We start from the raw sequence: 22,509 nt of genomic DNA, 5'->3' as shown, positions 1-22,509 counted from the left end.
GAGATATGAGGAGTGAAGCAAGGGACCCAAAGGGTCATTTCTAGGGGGCAGAGGAGGGGTGTGGAAACAAAGACTTCCTGTGACCAAAATCAATTTCCTTGGTAGAGGTTTTTAGTCATCAACCAGAAGAAGAAATTCTTTTTTTTTTTTCCCTTTATTTTATTTTTATTTTTTTAAAGTTGTAGATTTACAATTTTTTGTGCTTTGGTTTCAATTATACAATGATCAGATACCCATCCCTCCACCAGTGCCCATTTTCCACCACCATGGATAATATCCCTCCCACCCCCATCCCCCCATCCCCCCTGTCTCTGTGGCAGGGCAATCCCCTGTGTTCTCTCTCTCCTTTTGGGTGTTGTGGTCTGCAAAAGAGGCATTGAGTGGCAAACATGTTCAGTCCATAGTCTACTTTCTACATGCATCTCCCCTCCTGGGAGGATCCTCCAAACATCCTTTATTTGGTGCTCCCTTCTCTATCTGAACAGCCCTTTCCTCTAGGATACCCTGCTGGCCTCTAAGTTATGGAGTAATCCTCCTGATGCTGATCTCAGCAGAAGAAGAAATTCTTTTGTGAGCCGGAGATGTAGCAGAGCGAGAAAGGTGCTGGGGTTCCACGGACTGACCTCAGTTTGATCCCCAGTACCATGTATGATGCCCCACGCCCTGCCAGGAGTGACCACTAACGGCAGAGCCAGGAGTAAGCCCTGAGTAATGCTGAGAGTTCCCTAGCCCCTGACAAAAAGAAACTATTTTGTGTGATTCACCAACATTTTCATATCGGCAAGAGAAAAAAAACCTTTCAAATGCTGTTCAAATAAATGCTGTTTGTGGACACAAACTCTTGCCAAAGGAAATGAAAATTAAGGAGCATCAATATTTCACCACCAACAAATTAAAATATCTAAATCAGTAGTTGTTGTTGTTAGTAAAATATAAATAAGATTCACGTTAAAACCAATGCTGTTAGGGGCAGGAGCAGCAGTACAGCGTGAAGGGCGTTTCCCTTACAAATGGCCTACATGGGTTTGATCCCTGGCATCCCATAGGGTCCCTCAAGCATCACCAGGGATAATTCCTGAGTGCAGAGCCAGGAGTTACCCCTGAGCATAGCCGAGTATGAAAAAAACAAAGAATAAAATAAAACGAATGATGATGATTTCTATAAGTAAACAGTACTTTAAATCTCTTTATGGAATTATGTGTCACACTAAACTCTTTTTTGTGTTCTTGCTTATGTACGTCAAGAACATCTTCATGATCCAGAAAATCAGTGATTTCACCGTAAAGCTTCCTTGGGTTCCTTCTAGCTTTCCTCAGTCTCATATTCCACCCCCCAAATCCCTAGCAATTGCCTGACCTGGTGGCTATAAACTAGTTTATGCTGCCACGGTTCAGAGAGATGGGGGTTATAATTATGTTCTCTTCTGGAGGGAAGAAACTGATCTCAATATGACCTTATCACTTTGAGATATTTATACCTGATGTATTAACCAAGAGTTACCCCTTCTTATTAAATAAATTCTTAAATCTTTAAATTGTATTTTATAGGTTACCAATATTTTCTAGCAAATAATTTTACTGCATACAGCTCTGTGTATTGTTGATATATACATATATGTACATATACATACAAATACATACATACACATAACACAGCAGGTAGGGCATTCGCCTTACACGCGGCCAACATGGCCGACCCGAGTTTGATTCCTCCGCCCCTCTCGGAGAGCCCGGCAAGCTACCGAGAGTATTCGATATGCCAGACACAGTAACAACAAAGTCTCCAATGGAGACGTTACTGGGCCCGCTCGAGCAAATCGATGATCAACGGGAGGGCCTTTACCTTTACCTTTACCTTTTACATATATCTTTATATTTTGGCCCTGGTTTTGTTATTTTATTTTTTTGGTCTGTCCCTCTCCTTTTTTTTAGTGAATCATTGTGAGATACAGTTACAGATTTACAAACTTTCGTGATTATGTTTCAGTCATAAAATGATCGCATATCCATGCCTCCACCAATGCCCATTCTCCACCACCAATGTTCCCAGTATCCCTCCCTATACTGAGGGAAGAAACTGTCGATACATATTGATACACACCCACACACACACACACACCCACACACACACACACATATATATATGCACTGTCCTGTTGTTCATCAATTTGCTCAAGCGGGAACCAGTAATGTCTCCATGATGAGATCTGTTGTTACTGTTATTGGCATATTGAATATGCCATGCTTGCCAGGCTCTGCTGTGCTGGTGGGATACTCTCAGTAGCTTGCTGGGCTCTCTGAGACGGACAGAGGAATTGAACCCAGGTTGGCAACATGCAAGGCAAATGCCTTACCTGCTGTGCTATTGCTCCAGCCTATATAATATATGTGTGTGTGTGTGTGTGTGTGTGTGTGTGTATGTGTGTATGTGTGTGTGTGTATATATATCCTGAGGGAAATCTGTTAGAACCTTTTTTGTTTTGGGGGACACCACAGCAGTGCTCAGGGCTTACGCTTGGTTCTGAACTCAGGGAACATTCCTGGTGGGGCCTGGCAGACTGTGTGGAGCATTGGAATTCCAACCCAAGTCAGTCATATCACTCTGGCCCCTACATGGTCATTATTTATACCTCCAGTGTTCTCAAATCTTTTATATGTGTCTTCAGTCTTATCATTTTCAGAGTAAAATTGTTTTATCTGTTTACAGATTAATGCTAAGTATTTAATGAATATGATGCTGTGGTTAACGATCACGGTCCTCCTGTTGTTCATCAATTTGCTCGAGCGGGCCCAGTAACATCTCCATCGTGAGACTTCTTGTTACTGTGTTTGGTATATCAAATACATCATGAGGAGCTTGCCAGGCTTTGTTGTGCGGGCAAGATACTCTCGGTAGCTTGCTGGGCTCTCCGAGAGGGGCAGAGGAATCGAACTCAGGTCGGCCGTGTTGGCTGTGTGCAAGGCAAACGCCCTACCGCTGTGCTATCACTCCAGCCTGCTGTGGTCAAAGCTTGAATTTTATCATACATTACTAGCAGATATGCAATTTATTTTAGGCAGCAGAATGACACTGAAGTCTTCGGTTACTGAACTCAGATATTTTCTAAATTCTAGTATGTGGGATGCAGTCCCTGGGAAATATCCAGGGAAGGAACAAGAATTTGTTTCTCTTGATGTCGTGCCTTATGTAAGTTTATTGTCATCTTGTAGATGGTTTTATACATAGGTATGTGGAGGCCTTATATGAAATCGTGCTGTGTGTAACTACAGTCAAATACATAAGTGAAATTTTTATTTTTTTAAAAGATCTTTTAAAAAATACAATAAACCCATTGTATTATAATGGATAACTACTAACACCAAGGGCTGTTCTGAGCAAGGATTCTGAGGAATCCCCTGTTCAATCAAAAAGGTCTTTCCTGTCGCACTCATCCTTCAAGCACCTGCAAAACTTGGTGCTTTACTGCCATGTTTCTGAAAACACCGAGGCTGGACACTGACTGAATGATGGGATGGGAGCACAGGTTCTGCCACCTGTGAGGCCTGTCCTGACTGGACACACGACTCTTTCTCCCAGCCCCTCCCTTCCCCCTGGAACAGTGTTCACAGAGGTGCTCTGGGCCCTCTGGGTCTGGCCAGAGTTGGGCCTATACTCCTCAAGAATCCTTGCTTGTCTAAGTTGGCTGCCTTTCCTGTGTTACCTGTCAAACCTGCCAGGAGCAGGCCAGAGAGGACCCTCAGGAGACAGGACTTGGGGGGCTCCAGGCAATTAAGTGCTATCTTGTTAGCATAATGAGTCCCAGGGCTGTTTCTCAGAGACCCGGTCTTCCTCCTCTCCAGAGTACCCCACAGAGGCTAATGACACACTCCCTTCCTCTCAGAGCACAGCGTGGGAACAGGCCCCCTGTGCTCAGAACCAAGCAGACTCCAGATTCCACAACTGCAGAATCACAGCCACAGAGTTCCCCTAAGGCTCCCCTAGGAAGAAAGATCCACGAACGACCCACCAGGTTGATTCTAAAGAAAAAAAACAGGCTCTGTCTGTTTCTCAGTTACTGTCCTCTGGGATGCAAAGTGCCTGAAGATACTGAGAGTGGTAACAAAGGTCAGGCTTCCCTCGCACCTGTGGCCAGCATGAGGGACATGCTGAAGAGGTGAGCAAGGACAGTGAGTGCTGGCACACCCGGAGACCAGATCCAGCTGGTCTCATTCAGACACGAGCAGCGTGCTGCCATCAGAGGCACAGTCAGCTCAAAGCAAAGCACAAACCCTCGCCTCCCGAATGATGGGGTTGGTGGTCATCTAGATCGATGAGCAAGATCATGCCCATGAGCTAATCTCCACGTTTCAAACTTTATTATAATTCGTATTAGTCTGAATAATTCAAAAAATCTTTGGAGGGTTCACATTAAGGCAAATTGATATTAAATTTGTACTGCCTAGAAGCAAGAGCTACTGACATTTCAGCCAGTGCTGACCTGCTAAGCTGACTGCAATCGACAGTAAATGTACATCGACACATTAGTTTTTCTTTTAATTTCACGTCTGGGGCTGGAGTGATAGAACAGCATGTAGGGCGCTGCTGGATCAACAGACTGGAGCCTTTATATAGCACGTATAGTCATATGCCTTGGTTTCTCCAGCATGCCCTCATCTGTACAGCACCATGGTCCAGTAGGTGACCACTAGCTATGGCGAACTACTGAGCCCTTGAAGTACAGTGAATCTAGATGGATGTTCAGTATACAATAAATCTTTGGTTTCAATCCACTACAAAATATGACAAGTAAAATCTCATTAATGATATTTTGTTGCATGATTATGATAATCCAGAGATTATCACACTCAGCTCCCGGGAGAGAACAAGGCAGAGTTTTTTACCCTGTGCCTGACTGCCCTCACCAGGGCCCAACAGCTGAAGACCTCCGGGCCCCAGCCAAGGCCATGCTGCGACCACTCTCCACACACTTGGATGAGCCTCACGCATACAAGAACTGGCAGAGGAACCCAGGTGTGTGGGACCCGGGGCTGAGATCTCCAAACCTGCACAGTTTGGGACTGGACCTGCCAGTAGCTAGACAGTTACACCCACCAACTGCCGTGTAACCTCAACAACGGCCAGGATCCAGAGATTATCTCACTCAGCTCCCGGAAGCACGCGGCCACATTCGTGGTCATGCGACATCTTATCATCTCATTCCTACTTTGAACAAACTGGCAGGCTACCGAATGTAACCTGCCCACATGGCAGAGTCTGGCAAACTCCCCACGGCATACCCAATATGCCAAATACCAGTAACAATGAAGGGTCTCATTCTCCTAACTCTGAAAGAGCCTTGAATATGGCACTTTTAAAAAAATCTCAGGGCTAGGACGAAGGAGACGTTACTGGGGCCTGCTCGAAGCAATCGACGAATAACAGGATGGTTGTGATTGATTGTGATATGCAGAGAGTTACTTTAAAAAGTCAGAATAGGGAGCTTCTCAAAATTTTAATCCAGCAGTTAACAACTATAAATAGAGCATCAGAATTTTCATAAATGGTGTATCAGTGAAGAGTAGTGATGTTATAGTTAAACTAAACATCATCCAAGGGCTGGGGAGACAATATCACGGGTAAGGTGCTCGTCTGCATGCGACAAACCCTGATTGGATCTCCGGAGCCGCATATGGTCCCCTGAGCACTGCCAGATATAGCCCAATTCACCCTCCCCACCAACATAAATCACCCAAATGATGAATCATTTGAGTATCAGATCTCAATTAAAATTCCTGTATCCACTGTAATTACTCCATTTTCCTGGAAAATTTGATGGACATTTTGGTTTGTCTTTGAGAAAATACAATAAAACAATTTCCAATTAAGGATGGTCTGCTGAGGGGCCATAACTCATTTCTGACCACTTACTCCACTGTGGTACTTTAAGAGGTTCTAGTACTAGAACCAACGACCATTTATTTTAAAGGATCCTCAAGATTCAAGAATAGGGTTGATGATGTCACAAGAGTAGAGGTATAGGAATTCTATTATTTCTTTTTATTAAAATCGTTAGTCTGTAATGAAGCTCTAAGCAAGTGTTCTTTCATACATCATGTAAAATACAGACAGAACAAAGCTAAAGACTGAAGCCGAAACAGGGGTGTTAAAAAGATATTCCATAATTTTGAAAGTCGAGAAATTTAATTAGAAGTTTTAAGAATGTGAATTTTTCCTAATGAAGATTTTAAACAAATTATATCTTATTATTGTTCTGTTTCTCTCTGCTTGTCAGAGTTTTGGGGGATTAACATATAATACGCGTGTGGTTTCTGACAACATCCTTTGCTAAGAGAAGGATCATTTTTCCATTTTAGATGAGCACTTTCTTGAACCCACTGCCATCATCATGGCATCACTTTGTAGACACAAGGTCGGGAGTACCACAGCATAGACCACAGAAACGACATGGTCAGAGACAGAAGGAAACTCTAAATTTGGCTTCAGTGCAGAGGAAAAAATACAACTAGTACAGATATGGAATACAGCTGTTAAAAGGCTCTTGTGTGGCATTCTGAGGACAAAAGATTCGTGATTGGAGAAGATAAAGACAGGAAATGTCTGAGAACACTGAACAGCACAAGCCAGTAGCACACTGAGGACAAGGAGTAAAGTATCTATCCTTCAGGCTTTCTGAACAGGAAACAGCTTGTCCTAGCTAGGGAGTTTTACAGAACTCTGGCTCTCATTTGACCCACAAGACAAGGAGGAGGAACGATCGGTGAGCATCCCAACAACCCCAGGGCCACTCATCCAGGAACAGCTGACCTCTGCATGCTCGTCCCCTGCGATAATGAGACCACAGTGCAGGGAGTGGCACAGGTCTGCATACTGATCACACACCTCAGTGCTATGAGGTGATGCAGCTCTTTTGCCGCAAGAGGCCCAAACTGCAACAACCAAACTGAAAAATGTGCCTGGCCGGGAAGCAAGAGGGTGGTGGGTGGGAATCTGGGGTGGAGGGAAGTTGACATTGGTGGTGGGATTGGTGTCGACACACTGTGTTCCTGAAACTCTACTATGAAAGACTTCGTAAGTGATGGTGCAAAAAATAATAATAATTAAAAAAAACTTTCAAGAGAAAGGAGTCGGAGAGGAAGTGCAGTGGGCAGCGCAACTTGCCTTGAACGCAGTCTTCCCAGGTTTGATCCTTAGCAGTGGGCTCTCAAGTTGTGCCAGGAGTAAGTCCCGAGCACAGCCAGAGACCCCCAAACACTAAACAGAAATACAAAAAACAAACTAATACCTCTGCAACACAGTCAAGTTAGAAGATAGAATGGTTGTGAATCAGAGTTGGAAATGGACTTGGGGACTGTAACAAACCAAGGGGATGGCACAGCTAACTACATGTTAGACTGAAAATCATGGGCATTTGGATATGTGGAGAAAGAAATAGAGTCGTTAGTCTTGCTCTCATCACAAATCACAAAATCACAAATCATCCTGTTATTCGTCGATTGCCTCGAGCAGGCCCCAGTAACGTCTCCTTCATCCTAGCCCTGAGGTTATATTCAAGGCTCTTTAGGAGAATGAGACCCATCATTGTTACTGGTATTTGGCATATTGGGTACGCCACAGGGAGTTTGACAGACTCTGCCGTGTGGGCAGGCTACATTTGGTAGCCTGCCAGTTTGTCAAAGTAGGAATGAGATAATAAGATGTCATAATAGGATGTCTGGGAGCTGGTTTTTATAGTCTCTGAGTCTTGGCCACTGATGGGATTACACGGCGCCAGGGGGCCAGTTGGTGGGTGTGAGCCCCGCCTACTGGAATTTGGAGGATCTGGGTGGAGGACGCTCGGCCCAAATCCGAGTAGGCTTGGAGATCTCGGCCCTGGGACCCGCGTGACTTTGTCCCTCTGCCAGTACCTTCATGTGTGCGGAGAGTGGTCTCAGCATGGTGGTGGCTGGTTCTGGAGGTCTTTGGCTGCTGAAGCCCTGGTCGGGGCTATAAAAACCAGTTCCCGGAAGAGAACAGTGCAGTCTCTTGGTCTCATAACATTAATAAAATATACTTTCCAAAGTACATCTTGCCCAGCAGAGCCTGGCAAGCTACCTGTGTTGTAGTCCATATGCCAAAAGCAGTAACAATAATGTGTCTCAGCCCCCTGTCCCTGAAAGAGCCTCCAATACAGCAGCATTGGGATAGAAGAGTAAGAAGAGGCTGCTAAAATCTCAGGGCTGGGACGAATGGAGACATTACTGGTGCCCGCTTGAGTAAATCGATGAACAATGGGATGACAGTGATACAGTGATACTTTCCAAAGACAGGAAGGTTGAAGATCTTACAGGACAAAGTGAAAGATGGCAATTTCATGTTGGTCTGACATGTTCAATGGTGCACTTGTTTAAACAGTGAAACTATCTTAGGCTCATGAATTAATATTTAAAAAGTATTTCTAAGCAGAAAAATCAAAATGTCAATCAGTTATAAGGAAAAGTTAAGTGCACAGCAAGTTGTCATGCACCAAGGTCACAATCAAACAGCCCAATGTCTTATATTTGTTCTGACCATCTGTGGGTGCTTCCCAGTGAGCAATGGCACCCAATGGCACCCCATATCTGAACCAGTTGCTGTGGAAGTTGGGCTCAGGCCTGATTATCACTGCCGCTGGGTGAGCTGGTTGAGAATGAGTTACTCTGATCTGAAAGATAATAAGAACTCTGCTTCTGTTATGAAACCCATGGGAAAAAGTTTCCAAATGTTTAACGCCACAGAAGAAAGAACAAACACCACAGGCGCCAGCACTCCAGAGCTCTAAGGCAGCGAGCATGTGGGGAGAGAGCCGGCCTCGGATGAGGATAGGAGGGAGTTATAAATAAAGAGTGCATTTTGGTTTCCAAATTTTAATTTTCTTCAAATTGTTTACATTTCTGTAAGTCTACATGGAACAACAGTGTCAACAGTGTGGGCTTTTTTTTTTTTTTTATTGTACTAAGGTCCAAAGAGCTGCCTCCTCTTACCACGTGTCTATTCAGAGGTACTGGATAAGTACTGTCATGACCAATTCTCCTCCCAGGGCAGTTCCCAGAGATTCCCTTGTCCTGTGGGTAACTAAATAAGTGGAAATAAATTCATACTGCAAGTGTAGTGTACTGAGATGGTGTTACTCACCAAATACTTCTAGGAATATTATGATGAAGTCTGCTATACATTATTTTGCTTTTATAATTATAGTTTATTCATGCTATTTGTTCTTTAAAACTTCCAGAGACAGAGAGATAGTAGAGGCGTCAAGATCCTACCCTTGCACAGGTCAACCCTAGTTTAATCCCTGCTTCCACATATGGCCCCTAAGCCCCTCCAGGAGTGATCCCTGGGCACAGAGCCAGGAGTAAGCCCTCAGCACAGCAAGGTAATGGCTTAGAGAAGTAAATAAAACAAAGATATAGGTAGGGAAACATTGTGAAAATTAAAAATAAGGAACTAATAATGAAGTCACAAATTTCTTCACCCTACTACAGTTTTGATTCTTTAGAAGCTTTACGCTTAATCTAAACTATAAACTTGTGCCAATGAAAAAGATGGTAAAATACAAAACTCATTGCCAAAAACCATGTCAACTGATTCCAAGATACAATGCCGGGAATAACAAAGGCCCAGACAAAAACCTTTTTATCACCCTCCCGTTTCTCCAACAAATTCTGACTCTCTTTCTGTAAAGGGGTTATGTGCTGCCACTCAAGAGGCAAGAAAGGATGGAAAGCTTGGAGCAATGAGTCTCCCAGTCAGCAAGGAGGTCAGGATGAGTCAGTGCCAGCTCACTCCTCCCTTTGGGTCCAAGGCCAAAAGGGAGGTGTCAGAGGGCAGCACTGGTCACCCACACATCATAGGAGCCTGTCCAAGTTCCTTCTGTCCTGGTCATCAGGAAAGAATGGAAGTCTTTCAAAGGTTGGGTAAGAAGGAGATAACAAGGTAGAATTTAAGATGTCAGTGAATCAAGGGTTTCCGCAACTGTATTTTAAAGTGCCCCCACATGCTGAAGTGACGCAAACTTGTGGCAGAAGTTAGCAGGGAGGTTCCCATGGCTCCGCCTCTCTGGGGAGCATGTCCTATGGTGGCTGTGTGGTGGGGTGGGCGAGCACAGTTCTGGGACAGGAGGCCCAGCTCTAATCGGCCTTGGCTCCAGGGTGGAGATGGAGAGACAAGGAAAGCACCACGTTCCAGGAGCATGAACGAGAAATGTGGTGGGCAGTGGCTCAGCTGCGCCAATCACAGGCTTCCTCTCTGCCTCTAAAGCAGGGAGCACGGAAGCCAGGCTCCTTCAAACAGCCAGAGCCGGGGCAGAGACCTGGTGACCCAGTGAGCCCCTGCAAAGCCTCACCAGTGCTCCTTGGAGAAGCCCCCACCTGGACTCAGGGAGACTGAAGAAGAGCACAGGATTCCAACCGACCAGTTAGAGGAGGGTAGAGGGGGCCTGTCTGACACAAGCCTGAGAGAAGGCAACCCTATTCTAGGAGGAAAATCATGAGGTTCTCTTTTGTTAAGAGCTTCCTAGTGATCAGCTTCTTCAAACCTGCCTTCATGTCCTTGTTTCTTAGGCTGTAAATGATGGGGTTGAGGGAAGGGGGCAACAAAACATAGAACGAGGATAAGACGAGATCGGCAAATGATGGGGCCCCTAGGATAGGCTTCAGGTAAGCAATGAAGGCGGTGGAGAGGAAAAGCACAACCACGGCCAGGTGTGGGAGGCAGGTGGAGTAGGCACGGGACTGTCCCTCCGTGGATGGAATCTTCCTGACTGTGGAGAAGATGTAGATGTAGGAGATTATAATGCAGATAAAGCAACTGAAGTCCAGGAAGGCATTAGTGAGAATGAGCACGATTTCTGTTATCACATTCTCTGAGCATGTGATGGCTAAGAGCTGGGGGATGTCACAGAAGAACTGCTGCAATTCGTTGAGGTCACAGTAAGACAGGGAGAAGACCTCTGCTGTGTGGACGAGAGAGATGAAGGCACCGCTGAGCCAGGACAGAGCCACAAGCTGTGCACAGGTGGCCCTGGTCATGATGCCATCGTAGTGCAAGGGGTGGCAGATAGCCGCGTAGCGGTCCATAGACATGGCCGTGAGGAGGAACAGGTCCACCACAGCTGAGAAGAGCACCAGGAAGACTTGCGCAGCACAGCCCAGGAAGGAGATGGAGGCCCTGTGTGTCAGGGCATTGGCCACAGCCTTGGGCACGACGGCCGAGATGAGGCACAGGTCCAGCAGGGACAGGTTCCTCACAAAGAAGTACATGGGCGTGTGCAGGTGAGGGTCCAGGGCTGTGACAGTGAGGATGAGGCCGTTGCCTGCCAGGGCCACCAGGTAAACCACCACAAAAATCCCAGATTGTAAGAAACGAAGCTTCCAGGGGCCAGAGAAACCCAGCAGCAGGAATTCTGTCACCACAGAGCTAGTGTTCATTCTTGGAGAAACATTCTGCATTAAAAAGGAAATGTCTGGTCAGAGGGATTCAGAACCCTGGCATGGCTGACCACCTCGATGACACTGAAAAAGGCTGAGTCCCTTTTGCGCACTCAAAGATGAGTAACGGGGAAGAGTCCCTACAACATGCTCAAATACGAGCAAATGAGTGTGTGTGTGTGTGTGTGTGCGTGTGTGTGTTTGTGAAAGAGAATAATGTGAGTGAATGAGTGTGTTGGGTAGGTGTGGAGGGGGCAGCTAGGAGTCGCAATTGTACCCTCAAACACGAGCAAATGAATGTGTGTGTGTGAGGGAGAGAATGTGAGTGTGTGTATGAGAGAATGTAAAAGTGTATGTGTGTAGTGTTTGTGTGTGGGGGGGGGCGGGAGAGAGAGAGAGAGAGAGAGAGAGAGAGAGAGAGAGAGAGAGAGAGAGAGAGAGAGAGAGAATGCTAGGAGTCCCGACTGCACGCTCAAATGTGAGTAACTGAATATGAGTGTATGTAGAATGTGCTTAATGGTATGTTTTCTCACTAATCAAACCCCGTGTCAGTTTTTGGCAGTGTTCCAGGTTCCCATGTCTATTACGAAGCTGAGGAAAAATAGAATTCTACATGTGGATTGTCAGCACAACACTGACAAGTCTCTTCTTTCATCAAAAGGAAGTGAAGGAAGGACATGGAGCTCCCATACTCCCAGCTCAGCTCTGCTACTTTTACTCAAGTGACTTGCTAAGAAACTCTTACTGTCTTAAAAATTAAACTCCATGAGAAAGGGCATCATCTTACACTCCCTTTCCCCCCACTCCCCTGCAATTTGCCTTCTTTTTTCCCGAATTCCACATCACAGTTTCTCATATAGCAGCCAGCGCTGCCTCCTTTGGTTTCTGAACTGCTTCCCCACTTGATGCTCTCAGTTGCCTCATTTTGACCTTTTTAGAGTAGCTTTATAGATCTCTGAAATGCATATCCTCAGAGACATGACAGGTTTCAGAAATGGATAGGTCTCATTTTCATATTCTGCTACCCAGTAGGAAAGGCTAAATTTCTGCCTCCAAATCTTTACCTCCCTTCTCTGCATTTTAATAGGAATGACTTGATCCCACCTATGCAGACATTTTGATTCATCCCAAGTATTTTTCCTAAATTCAATACAATGTTAAATATTCTATATACTTCCCTACTTGATTTACAATCTGCTAATCACTGGCAGGGAGACATTAAAAAGTCATAGCTATAGATCTTTACAGCTTGGGAGCTTGGGGACACATATCATCCATTGTTATCTAGTTATCAGTCTTTATTCTATGCATCTCCGAAATACCATCTATCTCATGTGTCTCAACATGTTACTAGTGCCACAACTGTTTAATTACATAGTTGAAACCTTTATCTACATCTTTTTTTCTTTGTATAATATAACCTACAACTATTTCCCATCCATTTAATAATTTAATTAACTAGCCAAAATTCAAAATGATAAATATAATGAATTTGTTGGAAAAGTTGGATGAAGGCTGGAAAGCAAGCAGAGTCAGGAAGGTGCTTGCCTTGGACACTGATGATCCTGGTTTGATCCCTAGAACCCCAGGTGTTTCTGTGATCCCCACCAGGACTGGTCTCTGAGCACAGCAGCCTGGAATAGGCAATAAGTACCTCTGGGAGTAGACCCAAAACAAAAAAGTTGAATGAGCATCACTGGTTGAATGAGCATCAAACAAAGGAACAGACTTTATTAAATGATGCAAACCCTTAGCTTCTGGTTGCAAAGCTGAGGTTACCAAGCAGTAGGCAGTAGGTGTGTGGGTAGGTGGAGGTGACAAAACTGGGCACTAGAAGTGACATAAGGACTGTGGTGGACAGTCTTGGGCATTTTAGTGGTGAGGGTGCAGCAATTTTATGTATCAAAACCATAAATGTTAGCTCTATTGTAACCATGTTACCTTCGTTACCATGTTACCTAAATTATAATATTTTTAATTTAAAGAATTGGGGAATATATTCAGAGTAAAATTGCTGACATAAACCAACTTTTGTTCTTCTGAGGTCATAAGGAGGCAATAATAGTCTGATAAAATTGCTTGTCATGTTCTTCAGTGAACAAGTTACATGAAAATAATCAAGTACTTAAATCATGCAGTGTTGTGAAGAGATGCTTTGTCAACATTCTCCTATATACTCTTAATTACCTTCTCTATATATAGAATGGAGATGTAGATACAGATTCATATAAGAGGTCCTTAAAAGTTGGGGGTGCATAACTTTCAAAAACTTGTTTAAAAATAAACTTCTGTCTTACTTCTCTTAGCAAGATATCAGAAGAAGGAGAAACACAGGATGAGGTCACTTATCAGTGGGATATAAAATAACTGCATGCCTTGACCCCAGGGAATAGGAAAGAGAAGTTCAGAGAAGGGAACATTCACGGGGGGGGGGGGGGAAGAACAGAAAGGGAAGTAATGGGGGAACACGGGTTGGGGCTTCGGTTATACCAGGGATGTGGGATAGTGGTATAGCAGTATGTTCAAAGCAAAAACTCAACAACACTGAAAACATGAGGCCCAAACTACAACCACAGAACTCTGCAAGGTGCCTGCCTAGGTGGTAGGTGGGTTGGGGTGTGAGAGGGAGCATCTGGTATTGAAATAGCATTTGCCTAAAATCCAATTATCAACAACTTTGTAGATCCTGGTTCTTTAAATAAAAATTTAAAAAGTTTCCATGTGGTTATCAGTAACTGTTTTAAGATGTATACTTATTTTATATACCTATATACACAGGCCACATAAAAATTTCTTGTGTATGGGGCTGGAGCAAAAGTACACCAGGTAGGGCATTTGCCTTGGCGCAGCCAACCCAGGTTCAATTCCTGGCAGTCCATATGTTCCCCTGCAGCACCACGCAGAGTGATGTCTTGCCAAAGGAGCCACCCTTTTCTCGTCTGTCACTTCATTATTTTGTTTCATTCCTTTGCTGTGTTTTGCTCATAAATGAAGGAAACTGATATTTCTCCTATATAAATCTAATATTTATCCCACTCACTCATCCCTCTGAACTCAGCTGCCTGTTGAGTATCACAATGAATTAACTCTTACAAAATCGAATAGGTCCCAGTCTTCAAGTTCATGCTGCAGAACATATGAAATAGATCACTGTCCCTGTGGTCTGCACTTAGTCCCTGAGAAACTATGTCTAGGGATCTAAACATAACACTTCATGACCCCAGAAATTTTACCTACTAAAGAAATTAAGAATTTTCTTACAGGCCTATTCAGCCCATGACTGAAACTATAACCAAGTAGAGTAAAAGAAAACTCACTTGAGCAACTGTTCTGCAGAGAGTGGAGGAAGTCAAGGGACTTCAGGTGCCACTACTGGTGAAGGTCCTACCCAATTCCTCTGGATGGACATGCTTTCCCCACAATGTGTTTCTTGTTCTGGTGACTTGAGCCAAGACACATGAAGGATGATTATGGCTTATAAACATGGCTCATCTCCCAAAGGGTCATGCTGAGAAACCTGCCCCAGGTACGTGAAGAGTGTGTACATGTAAGTGAACTGATGTACATGCATGACTCATCTCCCAAAGGGCTTCCTTGCAACCCTGCCACAGGGAATTACTGCCTCTCAACAGTCAAAGATCAAGGGCCAGAATGGAACATGCCTTATCCATGTGTAGCTTCAGAAGCAGTGGAAAGGAAGCCAGGAAGGAACATAACCGTATATTTTATGAACAGGGAGCAATGTGGCTGAACGAGTTTTCTTTAGGAAGTTTGAGCAGCATGGAACTCTGACACTTTTCTTTTTGTTATAATTTTATATATTTCTATCTCAAATATTTTAATTTGGTACCTTTCATATGTCAGTGTTTTCTTGGGCATTTTACTCCTTAAATGATGTAATGTTAGTAATTTTTCATTGATTCTATTCAGTTTCCCTAGCATAAATCATCATCTAAAACAATACCTCTATGACACTATCCTGAACCTGAAGGTTCCAGACATGAAAAGAGCAATCATGGGAAGCCCTGGAAATTGGCTGAAATATCTGAGTCACACCATGTCATATGTTAACATCCCTGGCTAGATGGTAGTTCGTGCACCATAAATGGTACTGAAAATCATTCAGAGAGTCGGGTCCCTGAACCCCGTCCTGCAGGGACAGGAGGCAGCCTCAGTGGCCTTATTTCAGGCAGAGAAGCTTACTGTACTAACACCTGCTCACCAGGCTTCCTAGAACAAACGGAAGGGGGCAGTGAGTCAGAGCAGCAAAATCTGATAGGTCTCAGTCTTCAAGTTCATGCTGCAGAACGTATGAAGTAGATGATTGTCCCTGTGATATGCACTTAGTCCCTGGAAAACTATGTCTAGAGATCTTAAAATAACCTAATGATCCAAAAAAATTTATCTACAAAAGAAATTAAGAATTTTCTTACAGGCCTATTCAGTCCATGACTGAAACTCTAACCAAGTAGAGAGTGGAGGAAGTCAGCAGGCTTCGGGTGCCATTGCTGGTGAAGGTGCAAAGTAGGGAACTGTGACCTGCAGGATAAAGTTCCTGCTCAGGCCCTGGGGGACACAGTGCCCTGTAATACAGCTGGCAAGGTGAGCCATGACAGGAGAGAGGCGGCCCATGAAAAGCCCCAGGATATGCACCCACTGAGAGAGCCCAGGGTAGCCCCCACTGAGAGCCCAGAATGGCCCCCACTGAGAACCCAGGGTGGCTCTCACTGAAAGCCCAGGGTGGCCCCCACTGAGAGCCCAGGGTCGTACCCACTGAGAGTCCAGGAGGGGTCTCACTGAAAGCTCAGGGTGGCCCCACTGAGGGCCCGGAGTGGCCCCCACTGAAAACCTAGGGTGGCTCTCACTGAAAGCCCAGGTGGCCCCCACTGAGAGCCCAGGGTGTTCCCTACTGAGAGCCCAGGGTCACACCCACTGAGAGCCCAGGAGGGCTCTTAGTGAAAGCCCAGGGTGGGCCCCACTGTGAGCCCAGGGTAGCACCCACTGAGAGCCCAGAGTGGCCCCCACTGAGAGCCCAGAGTGGCCCCCACTGAGAGCCCAGGGTGGCCCCCACTGAGAGCCTAGGGTGGTACCAACTGAAATCCCAGGGTAGCACCGAGAGCCCAGAGTGGCACACACTAAAATGCAGGGTGGTTCCCATTGAGAGCCCAGGGTGGCGCCCACTGAGAGCCCAGGTTGGCGCCAACTGAGAGCCCAAGGTGGCGCCCACTGAAATCCCGGAGTTGTGCCTGCTGAGAGAGGCCAGGGTGGCCCCCAGTGAGAGCCCAGTAAGCCCAGTGGTGACGTTTCCTGGACCCAGCTCCTGATGGCAGGAAGCCCAGGAACATGCCCTGTCACTGGCTCTGAGGTCAATTCAAGGTCAGGCTAAGAGAGAATATCACTACAGGGTTAAGATACTTTTCAAAAGGAACACTATCAGGATCTCATTTGATATGTTCCTTTTATCTTAATGAAATGCTGTGCTTCTTCATATCACAGTTTGAGCATCAGCCTTTTCAGTGCAGTAAGAAATTCAAGGATCAGCCCGAGTTCCGGTGGAGTGCTCGCCCCTCGCCACCACCACCGGGCAGCTGGACAGGACCAGGGACTAGCATCTGGGACTGGCTAGGGGAGGGGGTGGTGGCCTGGAGGGGGCGTGGCCTCCTCAAAAGCGGGTGTAGCCTTCTGTGTGGCCAGCGGGGCTCACGCTGTCATAGTTTGTTCCCCCTTCCCAGCACTCTCAACTCATATGCCAACCTGTATCACCTAATTCTGAGCAAAACATCATGGCCTCCTCAAACACAATGCGACAACAATCCATTGGCCTGCACCAACTCCATTAAAAGACCAGTGTCACATAAAGCTGTACAAGTCCTATTTAAAAGAGGACATCCTCCAATGCCTCACGAGATGCCTATCATAAGTCACAGAATAAATGCCTGAGAGGAAGGACGTATTCTAGAAGGGGAGAAGGGTGACCACCATCGGCCGAGCTCATTCAGAACCCTTTCCCACTATAAGAGGGAACAGTACTAGTGAACTTGAGGGTTCTACCTCTATACAACCACTTAATCACTTAATCACTTAACTTCCCGTTGTCGATTTGATTGAGCAGGCGCCAGTAACGTCTCCATTTGTCCCTGTCGCGTGCTAGTGTAGCCCAATGGCATCTGTTCGCTCTGGGAACATGAAGAGCCTCAAACTGATCGTTCATGATCTTCACGAAGAAGTCTGACCATCTGGTAGGTGGGTGGCCACGTGGTCTTTTGACATCCCGTGGAATCCAGTCAGTAACAGCTCTAGTCCAGCGGTCGTCTTTAAATCTCATTACGTGACCAGCCCATCTGAATTTTGACACCTTGGCAAATGAGACAGCGTCCCTGATTCTTGATCGTCGGTGGTGGATGTCGGAACTCCGGATTCTTTCTCTCATTTGAGTGAAACGTGATATTCCAAGCATAGCTCTTTCTATTCTTCTTTGGGAGACCTGAATAGTGTTCTCATCTTGTTTGCGTAGGGCCCAGGTCTCTGAGGCGTATGTTAATGCAGGAAGAACAGTGGAATCAAAGAGATATGCCCGGAGCCGGAGGTTTTTCGTCCTCTTAGCTATTTCTTCGACGTTCTTGAAGGCATTCCAAGCCGCTCTCTTCCTCCTGCGCAGCTCAGGTACCAGGTCATTTGCCATGTTGACTTCTCGACTTAGGTACACATAGCTGTTGCATTCGGAGATGGTCGTTCCATTGAGAGCGAATGGCGTGTCAGGAACGAGGCTGTTTCTCATAAACATTGTCTTCGTAAGATTCAACTGTAGTCCTACCTTTCCACACTCACGGTCAAAGTCGGCCAGCATTTGTGCCGCTTGGCTAATGTTTGGTATTATTAAAACAATGTCATCAGCAAAGCGGAGGTAGTGTAGTTGCCGACCATCTATCTTCACTCCCATTCCTTCCCATTCCAGTCGTCGCATGATGTTCTCGAGGGTGGCACTGAAGAGTTTTGGTGAAATGGTATCACCCTGCTGCACCCCTCTCTTGACATCAACGATCACTTCTTTGTAGAATGGTGAGATCCTGGTAGTGAATCCGCAATACAGCTCACGGAGGATCTTGATGTATTGGGCTTGAATGCCCTGATTGGCTAGGGCTTCAATGACCGCTTCCGTCTCAACAGAATCAAAGGCCTTCTTTAAATCAATGAACGTTAAACAGAGCGGCATCTTGAACTCCCGAGAAACCTCAATGAGCTTGGTTATCGTGTGGATATGGTCGATGGTGCTGAATCCCTTGCAGAACCCGGCTTGCTCGCATGGTTGTCCTTCATCTAGTGTTCTGCCAGTCCTATTTAGTATGACTCGAGTGAACAACTTGTAGATGACAGACAATAGGCAGATCGGGCGATAGTTGCCAATGTCATGGATGTCTCCCTTCTTGAACAGTAGTACGGTCCTGCTGGTTTTCCATTGGGACGGAACCTTGCATTCGGACAGGTAGCGAGTGAAGAGCCGAGCCAGTGTATTGATGAGTACTGACGGCAGGTTCTTCAGGTGTTCAGGTCTGACCTTGTCTGGGCTGGGTGCTGTTTGTTTCTTTACCAATGAAATGGCGTGTCAGATTTTGGAAGGAAGAACGTTGGGAACGACATATCCATCCTGTGGAATTTGGTATGTCGGCAAGTGGACATGGCTATCGAAGAGATTTGAGTAGAAGTCATGGATAATCTTCTCCATTGCCGTTCTGGAGGATGTGATGGATCCATCAGGACGTCAGAGGGCAGTCATCTTGGTCTTGTAGTTGGCGAAGGACAGGCGGGCGTTACGAATACTTTTCCCAGCTTCTGCCGCATCTACCAGTACTTCTGCTCTTCTCTCTTTGAGGTCTTCCTTGATCGCATCTCTGCACTGCTTTGCGAGCTCGGACGTTAGCTTGTGGTTGCCTGAGGCATGCGCCAAACCACGCTGGCGAATTAGCTCAAGAGTTTTCGAAGATAGGCGACTTTTTGTGGCTATCTCTCTCTTGGCGTTCCTCGCACATTCATGGAGGTGCTGAACCAGTCGATCGTATTCCTCGTCAATGTTGTCAACAATGGCATCTTCCCATGTTGCCACAATAGTGCCAAAGAGTTCCCAGTTGGTGGTCATTCTGGGAGTTCTCTTTTTGAACTTTGCAGCCCTTTCTCCCCACTCTGTGAAGTAGAATTTTGCACGAAGGAGACGGTGGTCCGATCCCGTTAGAAATTTTGGGACAACAGCGACATTGGTCAGGCAAAACCGTCGATTGAATATGATGTGGTCCCCGCTGTGCTATCGTAACATTAAGATTTAAAACTCTTAAAATGTATATTCCATACAATGCAGCTGTTAGAAAAGATAAAATCATGAAGTTTTCATATAAGTGGATCAATATGGAGAGTATCATGCTAAGAGAAATGTGTCAGAGAGAGGGACAGACATAGAATGATTGCACTCATTTGTGGAATATAAAGTAACAGAATGAGAGATTATCACCCAAGGATAATAGAGATAAGGGCCAGGATGATTGATCCAAGGCTTGGTAGCCAACCTCACATGATGGGGAAAAGGCAGCAGGGATGGACAAGGGACCACTAAGTGAATGATGCTTGGAGGGCTCGATTGGCATGGGAGATGCATGCTGAAAGTAGACTATAGAACAAACATGATGGTCACCTATTACCTGTATTGCAAACAGTAACACCCTGAAGGAGAAAGAGAGTAAAAGGGACTGTTACTGCCGCAGAGGCAGAGGGTGGGGGGGTGGGGGGGTGGCAGGAGGGTTACTGGGAACATTGGTGGTGGAGAATGGGTACTGGTAGAGGGATGGGTACTCGATCATTGTATGACTGAAACGTAAATATGAAAGTTTGTAAGTCTGTACTGTATCTCATGGTGATTCATTAAAAAAATTAAAAATAATAACAAATAAAAAATAAAAATAATAAACTAAAATGTGTATTCCAAAAAAAAAAAGAATATGATGTGGTCTATTTCGTTGTGGAATCGTCCACCGGGAGACTCCCATGTCCAACGAGACACTGTATAGGACACTACTTATACAACCACAACATGGAGAAACAGCGCAAATCTCCACTACTATGAGAGGATGAAGAAAAGAGACCCGAATCCTCAACAGGGCTTACCCACAAATACGATCTTTCTGATAAAGAATTCCGAGATGAAACACTGAGGATATTCAAGGAACTCAAAGACTCAATGGAGCAGACATCCAGAAAATTACAGGAAGAGACAGTAGATCAGATAGTCGAGAAAATACAGGAAGAAAAGAGAGAAGAAATAAAAAAGCTACAAAAAGAAGTGTCACAAATAAAGGATGCGGTAGATGAAATTAAAAACTCAGTGGGTGCCCTCAACAGTAGAATGACTACAGCCAAAGACAGGATCAGTGAGCTTGAAGATGAGCAGCAGAAATCACAAGGCAACAACAAAAGTGGGAAAGGACCTCAAAATAGCTCTAAGGTGAATCAGAGACCTAGGGGATGATGCCAAGAGGAACAACAATGAAATCATCAGAGTATCAGAAGGACAGTGAGGCAACCCCAATGAAAAAACCACAGTGAAAGAAATCATTGCTGAGAAGTTCCCAGAGCTAAAGAATGCAGACATCCAGATCTGAGGAGCCAGAAGGGTGCCAGCTAAAAGAAACCCTAATAAAAACACTCCAAGTCATATCATAGTCAGAATGATGGATGCCATAGATAGAGACACAATACTACAAGCAGCAAGGTCAAAGAAGGAAATCACATACAAAGGAGCACCCTTATATTTACAGCAGACCTATCAGAGGAAACGCTCCAAGCCCGAAGACAATGGTGGGATATAGTGAAAAAACTCAATGAAATAAATGACTCACCAAAAATACTTTATCTAGCTAAACTTTCAAACTCGAAGGAATGATACACCATTTTATAGATAAACAACAACTCAGGAACTTCACAGACTCAAAACCAAACCTAAAAGATGGATTAAAGGGGCTCTCATAAGACAAGAAGGAAAACACTTATAAGCGCAACCAACCCATACAGAAAGCTGGCACAAACTTTTCCCATTACAATAATCTCTCTCAATGTCAATAATCTAAATGCACCAATCAAGAGACACAGAGTGGCAAAATGGATCCAGAAACTGAAACCAACATTCTTCTGTCTACAAGAAACTCACCTGAACAGTCAGAGAAAACACAGACTCAAAGTTAAAGGATGGAAAACAATCCTGCAAGCAAACAGCTCCCTCAAAAAAGGTGGGGTGGCCATACTAGAATCCGACAACATAAATTTCAGGTTGTAAAAGATTAGAAGGGACAGAGAAGACCATTTTCTATTTATCAAGGGATACGTACAACAGGAAGAAATCACACTCTTAAAGGTATAAGCACCTAATGAAGGACCAGCTAAATACTTAAAACAACTGCTAACAGATTTTAAGGAGGACATTACTAGCAACACAATAGTAGCTGGAGACTTCAACATCACCTTATTATCTCTACATAGATCAACAAGAACAAAACTTAGCAAGGAAACATAAGCTTTGAAGGAAGAAATAGAAGATAGAGGGCTAATGAACATATACAGGGCTTAACAACCCCCAAAGAAAGAATGCACATTTTCCCCAGTGCACATGGAACATTTTCCAAAATAGGCCACGTGCTAGGCCACAAAACATACCAATAGAATCAGGAAGATAGAAATAGTATCAACAATCTTTTCAGACCACAATGCGCTGAAGATCGAAGCGAATCACAAACAGACACAGAGAAAAAAATTAGACACCTGAAAATTAAACACTCAATGTTGAACAATGAGTGGGTCAGGAAGGAAGTCAAGGACGAAATCAAAAGATACCTGGAAACAAATGAGAATGAAGACACGAGCTACCAGAACCTATGGGATGCGGCTAAAGCCATGTTAAGAGGAAAATTTATAGCTTTGCAAGCACTCCTAAAGAAGAAAGCGCCTATATAGATAACCTGACCTCAGAGCTCAAGATCTTAGAAAAAGACCAACAAAAGGAGCCCAAATTTGGCCAAAGGAGAGAGA

At 44.9% G+C, this 22,509-nt stretch overlaps 1 protein-coding gene across 1 annotated transcript; it reads right to left on the bottom strand.

Moving 5' to 3' along the window:
• Positions 1–10,485: 10,485 nt before the first annotated feature.
• On the bottom strand, positions 10,486–11,466 carry LOC130021574 (olfactory receptor 14A16-like). The gene has a single exon (XM_056112330.1). The coding sequence runs from the start codon at positions 11,464–11,466 to the stop codon at positions 10,486–10,488; it is 981 nt and encodes a 326-aa protein (XP_055968305.1).
• Positions 11,467–22,509: the final 11,043 nt, after the last annotated feature.

Source organism: Sorex fumeus, unplaced genomic scaffold (genome assembly GCF_029834395.1).
Source record: "Sorex fumeus unplaced genomic scaffold, SorFum_2.1 ptg000017l, whole genome shotgun sequence".
NCBI classification, from domain to species: domain Eukaryota; kingdom Metazoa; phylum Chordata; class Mammalia; order Eulipotyphla; family Soricidae; genus Sorex; species Sorex fumeus.
The sequence above is the reverse complement of the archived record's forward strand: the minus strand, read 5'-3'. Positions and strand labels throughout refer to the sequence as shown.

Excerpts from the sequence above, each read along its gene's own strand:
- LOC130021574 (XM_056112330.1), bottom strand. The coding sequence starts at position 11,466 with ATGCAGAATGTTTCTCCAAGAATGAACACTAGCTCTGTGGTGACAGAA.